General features: G+C 33.8%; 1 protein-coding gene across 1 annotated transcript; it reads left to right on the forward strand.

The window, feature by feature from the left end:
- Window positions 1-1,103: 1,103 nt before the first annotated feature.
- Window positions 1,104-8,248, forward strand: LOC112779003 (disease resistance protein RML1A). Its single transcript, XM_025823262.2, has 7 exons — window positions 1,104-1,744; window positions 2,549-3,602; window positions 3,707-4,009; window positions 4,099-5,635; window positions 5,742-5,812; window positions 6,100-6,445; window positions 7,106-8,248. Exons 1-7 carry the CDS (start codon window positions 1,269-1,271, stop codon window positions 8,035-8,037), a joined length of 4,719 nt encoding a protein of 1,572 aa, XP_025679047.1. The 5' UTR covers window positions 1,104-1,268; the 3' UTR covers window positions 8,038-8,248.
- Window positions 8,249-8,846: the final 598 nt, after the last annotated feature.

Here is an 8,846-nt window from a genome sequence, read left to right on the forward strand (position 1 = left end):
ACAGCAAAATTAACTTAATTAACACATGATTAGATTAATAATTTTGCTGTTAATAATGTTTGATCATCATCAATTTAGTTTAGAGTTTTCCAAACTCATCAATTTGTATTCTAACCTCAAGAAGAGATTTTTAAAACTCAAACTAAAGTGCTCATAATGTGTAATTGACGGCAGGATAACATTGAATCACTCTTACAAATGTTAGAGATACAAATAGGATGATTTAAACGTTAGAGACACAAATAGGATTTACCCCAAACGTTGAGGAAAAAAACGATACTTTACTTTTAAAGATAATTAATAAAAAAATTATTTTTACATAAAAATATAAAAAAATATATAAAATTTTTTTTATGTAAATTAAGTCCATTCCTCATCTATTGCTTGTAATTTTCAAGTCATCATCTAATGACACTAGAAGAAGGAAATAAGACAATTACCTACAACCAAGACTGAAAATTAAATAAAGAATAAAGTATCGTTTTTGTCTTCAACGTTTGGGGTAAATTCTATTTGTGTCCCTAACGTTTAAATCGTCTTGGTTATAGATAATTGTCTTGTTTCCTTCTTCTAGTGTCACTAGATGATGACTTGAAAATTACAAGCAATAGATGAGGAATGGACTTAATTTACATAAAAAAATTTTATATATATTTTTTATATTTTTATGTAAAAATAATTTTTTATTAATTATTTTTAATATCAAAATAAAAAAATATACAAGAGATAATGCAGGAAAAATGGTGCATATAAATTTTTAATACAAAAATTTACAACTATGTCAGATTCACGTCAAAATCAATAACTAAAATCAGCTATTAAAATAGAATATATATAAAAATATAAAATACATACTAAAAATTAGTTAAATTATATATATTTATATAAAAATATATAGAGACTGATTTTGGTATGTAAATAGTATTTTTAAAATATTTAAATTTTTTTAATATAAAAATATTATTTATACATTAAAATCAACTATCAATGTATTTGTATATAAATATTTGTAATTTAATTTATTTTAAAGGTATATTTATATTTTAATATGTATTTATAATTTATACAAAAATATATAATGATTGATTTTAATGATTGATTTTAATGTAAACGTACCATATTCGTTTTTAAATTTTAATAATAACCTTAGCAATGGTTGACCTGCCGTGAGATCAAAAGATTTTGTCCTAGTAGAAAGAGATCTAAAAGGCGATGCAGGTCTGCAATCATCTGAGTAGTAGTTAATTAGAGGTGCATTACGATAATATATGTCGTCTTCTTGTACAACAACATACGATGTATTCATCAGCTTCAGAGGTGAGGACACCCGCGAAACATTCACTGTCCATCTGTTTAGCGCTCTGGAAAACAAGACAATCCGGGCATACATGGATTGTCTTCTCCAGAGAGGAGACGAAGTCTGGCCGGCACTCGAGAAAGCCATCGAGAGCTCGCTGATGTCCATCGTGGTTTTTTCAGAAAACTACGCGACCTCAAAGTGGTGCTTGGAGGAACTCGTCAAGATTATTCAATGGAGGGAAGATCACGGTCAGGTTGTTATCCCAGTTTTCTATAGAACAGATCCGTCAGATATACGCCACCAAAGTGGGAGTTTTGAGAAGGCGTTTGCAAAATACGAAAGAGATCTCACAGAAAGTGAATCCAACAGAGACAAGATAAGCAACTGGAGACAGGCTCTCAAGAAATCAGCTAACATTTCTGGATGGCACTCCAAAAACTATGCGTAAGTATATATCATGAGAAACTCTATATTATTTTTAATTTATTTTACTTTCAGATATTAATTTTACTTGAATTTTAAATATTTTTATTGTTTTTAGTTTTTTTCTGTTTTTTTTTAATTTTTTTATTGACTAATTTTAAAATTAATTAACTAAATTAATATTAGTTCCTTAGACTTTTATATTTTGTTTTGAGAGACCACACATGTTTTATAAATTTGGAAAATTTGTTTATTATTAATAATAATAATAATAATAACCTGTGGTTAATGTTGCCTATATTGTCTTACCATTTTTTTAAAAAAAGGTATTTTAATAAATTTGTATGATTCATGTGATCAAATTTAGTAAATTAATTAAAAAAATGAAGTTACATAAAGTTTTAGTTCAAAATAATTAAATTAAAATACATCTTGTTTTGGTTACTTTAGCTAACTAATAAGTGTCTATAGAGCAATAAAACACCGGCTATGGAGAAATATTTTTTTTTATTTTAAAAATTTTATATATTAAAATAATAAACAAATCTACTTTAATAAAAAGTTGAATTACTTGAGATGACAATTAATCTATTTCTGGTTTTTTATTTTAAAATATTTGTGATTATTTAATTGAGGAGTATTAGAAAGCTCGCAAATTTTGTGATTTATAGCCATCAATTAACTATCATTAGTATTTTTAATGGTATGAAATTACATCTAATGATGTGACATCACTCAATTAAATACCGAATAAATTTTAATAAAACTGCTAGCCTATTTAATTTTCATAGTTATGTTTATCCTATGTTTCTCAACTCATTGTAGGGACGATCATGAGCTCATCAGAAAGGTTGTGAATGATGTATTGAAAATGCGTATTCTAAAGCACCCCATTGTACCAACAGGCCTGGTTGGAATTGAAGAAATCCGTAAAAATGTTAAATTCTACATTAAGCAACACCGAGTAATTGGAATTTGGGGTATGGTTGGAATAGGCAAGACAACCATTGCTAAAATGTTATTTGCAAAATCCTTTCCTCATTATGACCATGTTTGCTATGCGGAAAATGCGAAAGAATATACGCCTCAAAGGCTTCTCTCAGAGCTATTGAGAGAAGAAATTTCCACTGATGTAACCGGATTCATGAACAGTATTAGCAGCCTTAGCAATAAGAAAGTTCTCATTATCCTCGACAATGTGAATGATTTTGATCAACCGTTGTTAGAAGCAGTGTGTGAAGGGTACAAGAGCCATAGTAGAGAAAGTAAACTTATTATAACAACAACACATAAGCATTTGCTTGAAAACAGAGTTGATTGGATATTTGAAGTTCAACAATGGAACGATTCTAAATCTATAGAGCTTCTTAGCCTGAAAGCATTTGAGGAAAGCATCCCTCCAAAACCTTACGAGAGTCTGGTAAATAAGGTTGTTAGGTATGCCGGGGGAATTCCATTAGCTCTGAGCCTTTTGGGTTCATATCTTCGATCCAAAAGCATTCAGTTCTGGGAAGGTACTTTGGAAAAGCTCGAGAAGCATCCAGATCAGCGCATTCATACTGCCTTTAGAAAGATTTATGATGAATTGGAAGACCTAGACAAGGAGATATTTCTTGACATTGCATTCTTTTTCCATGGAGAAAAGAAAGATCTTGTCACAAGCATATTAAAAGCCTGTGATTTATCACCGATAAGAGGAATAGAGGTCCTTCAAGATAAAGCATTGATTACTACTATTCCGTATAAAGAAACAATCGAAATGCATGGCTTGCTAAGAAAAATGGCTTTCGAGATCGTACGCAAGGAAGAAAAAGACCCTAGAAAACGTAGCCGACTGAGGGATACTGAAGACATTCGTGTTGTACTCAAAGATAACAAGGTAAAGAACAGGTTGTATCTGTATGCTTTCTTGTTTTGCACACCTTTTTATTTGGACATTATATCATAGCTTATGTTGCACTTTTTGGTTACATTGTTTTTCAGGAGAGTCTTGATGCAGTTGAAGGCATAATATTAGATTTGTCTAAAATTAAAGACTTGCGTTTGAGTCCTGGCGCATTCAAAAGGATGAATAGCTTGAGATTTCTAAAATTATATATCCCCTCGGGTCAGAGTTCTGGTAAGATGATCCTTCCTACACACCTTGAACCGTTTTCTGGTAAATTAAGGTACTTTGAGTGGCATCAGTACCCTTTCAACACTCTTCCACCAAGTTTTTGTGCTGAGTTACTTGTTGAGATTCACATGCCGCACAGCCGTGTCAAGAAACTTTGGAATGACAAGCAGGTAAAGATATAAACATACATACTCATGTGTATCACATTTTCTTTTTTTATTAAATTCAAATATGAAGATTTTCCATTCTGATGGAACAGGAACTCTATAATTTAGAAGGGATGGACTTGAGTGAATGCAGAGAGTTAAAAGAGCTTCCAGATTTGTCTGAGGCTAAAAGACTCAAATGGGTGAATCTCTCTGGCTGCGAGACTTTGCCTACTCTTAATTCATCTGTATTTTCCTCCAATGAACTTGTTTCTTTGATACTGGATAGGTGCACAAATTTGCAGTGTGTTAAGGCCAAAAGGCATCTGAATTCTCTGCAGCACATAAGTGTCAAAGGCTGCTCAAATCTCAATGAATTTGCAGTATCATCAGATTTAATTGAAAACTTGGATTTGAGTAACACAAAGGTTGAAAAGCTGGACGAATCAATTGGGCAGCTACAGAAGCTCAAATGCCTCAATCTAGAAGGTTCAAGAGTTGAGCGTCTTCCAAAGCAGTTATCAACTCTAAAATTGCTTAAGGAGTTGAGGCATTCATACAGTGAACTAGTAATTGACAAGCATCAGTTGCAAGAACTGTTTAACGGCTTATCATCTCTACAAATACTACATTTGAAGGATTGTAGTCACTTACTTGAATTCCCTGACAACATTGATGCCTTATCGAAATTGCGCGAGTTAAGGCTAGATGGAAGCAATGTGACCAGGTTGCCTGCAACCATCAAGCGTCTTCAAGAGTTGGAAATTTTGTCCCTAAAGGATTGCAGGTTTCTTGAGACACTGCCTGAGCTTCCATCCTCTGTCAAGGAGTTCTCTGCCGATAACTGCATCTCATTGGAGTCTGTATCAGCTCTAAACACTCTGGCAACAAAGATGGTGGGAAAGACGAAACGCATCTCCTTCAATAATAGCTTGAAATTGTCGGCCGGACACACATTGCATTCGATCATGGAAAGCATCCATTCAACAATGGTGAGTGCTGTATCTAGCAATGTCACAGTAAGAAGCTATGCAACCGATGTCCATAGCTACAACTACAATAGTGTGGAGGTCTGTTTGCCAGGAGACACAATCCCAGATCAATTTGCATATAAGACGGAGAAATCCTCCTCCATAACAATTGAACTCCCTGACTCTCCTTCCAACTTTCTTGGCTTTATCTATTCAGTGGTTCTTTCACCGCCTCATGGAATGAAGATGCACGGTGCCAAAATCCGATGCGAATACAACTTTGCAGGAGGTAAGAATTCTTCGTGGGAGGACATAACCATAAGTGAATTGAACTCGGATCATGTATATATATGGTATGATCCATTCCTCACTGACAAAATTCTTGGTCAATATGGGACAAGTTTTCATCTTGAGTTCAGTGTTGCAACGGACACCGGGGAAGCTGATGACTCCATCACTATTAAAGAATGTGGTGTTCAAATCATAAATGAATCTGAATTGCAAAGATTTTTACTGGAATTAGATAAGAAGAAAAAGGACTTGGAGGAGGAATCATCAAAGCAGCAGTTACATGCACCACATGGATATCAAAATCACAGTGACAGCCATGTCCAGACACCATCTCAATACTTGAAGAAAGAAAGACTTGATGAGAAGCAGAGCAATGTACTGGGTGCAGGTACACATTGAATATGTTTTTCGATATGTACTTAATAAAAAAAATTTATTACATCTTCAATAACCATTCAGTACAAATACTAAGAGTTCAGATAATTTTCATGCAGAAGAGAAGATGAAATTTGCTCCCAATGAAAACAAGACTAGTGGTGGAGAAAGCCATGAGGAGAACAACATAGTAAGTCAAAAGAATTTCTTTTATGTGAGACATTAATTTTTATATACCGACACTCTGACATTATAAAATAGTTATATCAGTCAATAAAGTTAGAAAAATAGTTGTATTTCACTCTGCCATAATTCTTTACCGTTTCATAACATTATTGATAGAAACTTTTATGATCTTGAGTTCTTAGAAAAGGATTGAAAAAGCTTTGTTGACTTCATTCCTGTTACTCAAAACATGCCATAATTACAAACACAGGTAGAATCATTTTATACCTATGTTGCAATTACATTGTACAGGTCAAAGGCGAAGGAAATGAAGAAACACCAACTGAATCTGAAGCTGGACCCCCTCTATCAATTGATTCAGTTAATAAAAATGTGTCCAAGGACATTTCAATTGAAAATTATTATGATCAGCCAAATGGTATGGAAGAGGTCAAAGATTTCGAAGAAAAACTACAAGAAGTTCATCATAACATGCGTGATATGACTGCTGATGAACCAAAGCAAAAGGAACCAAATGCAGAACAAACGAAAAATCTTGGGCAACAAAACATAGATGCTAAGAAACTGCAAGAGCTACACAAAGAAGAAATGATTGAGCATGCTCAACCCATTAATTCCAGTATACCTTCGCATGGCGGTGAGTTCCCTTTAAGCAATCCCTTTCTGTCATTCATTATGTTGATGAAATGTACTGCTTAACAGAAATGTTCATCTCGGTTATTTATATTCAACCTCCATAACAATTCTGAGCAACACAATTAAGTAACAGAATGAACCACTTGATAACTAACTATAACTAGAAGACACGTGGGCTCAACAATAACCAGGAATAATCAAACATCCTAACTAACTTCTAGTTCTGACTTGACTTGCATCACAAGCTATCAAGTAACACAGCAACTAATCTAATAAAAATATTAGTGGCTACTTTCATATCTGAACCTATAACCTTGAATCCTTGAAATCACATGGAGATAACTATCACAACCTTCACTCCATATTTCTCTTCGTTTTAATTAAATTATCTAAATGAAAGTTTTCACATTATCCGATTATAAATAAATGAAAAGTGTTTTAATGAGATAAGACTTAATTTAGCGTTAGAGTTTTCATTTAATAATCAATTTGGTCTTTTAAGTTTACTCATGTGCAGTTTGGTCAGTGAGTCGTGAATCAAATTGATTTTTCTGTCATTAATCTAATTAATAAAATTCTTATCAAGTTGCGACAGTTAGTTTCACAACACATGTTTAACTTCGCCAAACACATATCAACTACCTTGATCTATTTTTTGCAGTGATCATGGCTCCTAAGTTGCCTCTGAAAGAACTCCGCCGTCACTTGAAGGCAAAAGTTGAAGCCAACCCTGAAAGAGTAACCCCAGCTACAAATTTAGCTATGGTAAGTTCTCTTTCTTCCCGTTCGAAGATTAAAGGCAAAAGAGTAGAAGATATCCGTTTGAACCAGGTTCCAACTGAAAATGCTTCTACTTCTATTGCACAAACTCACGATAAAATTGCCATTCCCTCCTTGGATGATCCTCAAGTTGCTCTGGAGTTGCTAAAACACTTCGATGCATCAGCGAAACGCCTCCAAATAACAGAGTTTGTGGACAATCATGTTCTATATCCATATGATCATTCCATAACAAAAGACCTTGATGTTTCGGCACTTTGTCGCTGGCTTCAAGTTCAAGGTCTTCGTTCAGTGAGCGTTGCGAGATACGCAGAGATGAAGTTCGAAGCGGCCAAACGGGAAAGAGAGGAAGAATTAAGAGTTGCAAGAGAAGAAAATGCAAAGTTTGAAGAAGCATTGAAAAGAATGGAGGACAGGGTTTCACATGTTGAATCGTTGGAGAAAAGAGTTGAGGATTTGAATACTGAGGTGGCTTCTTGGAGAAGTAAATATGAGGAAACTGAAAAGTCGCTGAAAGAAACCCAAAAGAAACTTGAAGATGAGAAAGATGCAGGAGCTCAGAGAGAATCTTATTGGAAAAGAAGAGAGAGTGAGCTGATTACGGAGGCAGCAATTCAGTTGGTTTGGTCGTTTGAAAATTGCAGGTTGCAGGTTTCCACTTTGTACCCCAACATTGATTTAAGTAGGCTTGGACCTTTCAAGGAGATTCAAAATGGGCAGATAGTATCCCCATCTGATACGGAGGAGACTGAAAGTGAAGAAGACACCAGCAACTTTGACAATGGTGGTCACGACGATGCCCGTGGCGACTAAATTATTTTTTTGATCCCAAGATTTAAATTTTGATAGTGCCCGTCTTGGGAGGGATTTTTTTTTTAAGTTAGGAGTGAGATTAGAGTTCGAGATTTTTAGGAAAAGATGAGTAGACTGCGCCATTGAATTATAGCTTGTTAGCATCTTGGAGGAACTAATTATGCACTCTTCAATTACTAATAAACATTCTATTTATATTATCTTACTAAAATATCCTTGATTTTGTCTAATTTTAAAAATCTTAGTCTCCATTAATTGATTATAATAATAGATGTATATAGATTTTAATGGTTATGTCATTTAAAAAAAAAATTAATTTCGTTTGTTAGATTAAAAATGGGATCATTACAAGTATATATATTTACATTCAAAGATTCAAACATTAAAACACCTTGTTAAAGCACCTTGTGAAAACACCTTTTTAAAACTCTTGCTACAACATTGATCTTGTTTAACTTCTTATTGAGTTCTGTGAAAAGGATGTTCGAAAACCTTCCCATTTCAAACTTCAACTTCTCCTGCTTGGATGTTTCAGATGCATATGAGACTTTAGAATTGTTAATTGTCAACATCAGCTCCTTGCTTTCACCTACCCAATTCTTATCCTCATCTGTTAGCTTCCTCCTTCCATACTAAATTGCAATATTTGAGAATACACATAACAGGGATAAAATCATTGCCCACAAGGATGCCGATGACCTTTCTTGAACAACTTTATATCATTGATTGTAAGGAATTGTCATCTCTTCCTAACATGGATCAAATTAATAATCTTCAGTATTTGAAAATATTTGGTTGTCCCACATTAC

The sequence above is a fragment of the Arachis hypogaea genome, chromosome 19, assembly GCF_003086295.3.
Source record: "Arachis hypogaea cultivar Tifrunner chromosome 19, arahy.Tifrunner.gnm2.J5K5, whole genome shotgun sequence".
Classification (NCBI taxonomy): domain Eukaryota; kingdom Viridiplantae; phylum Streptophyta; class Magnoliopsida; order Fabales; family Fabaceae; genus Arachis; species Arachis hypogaea.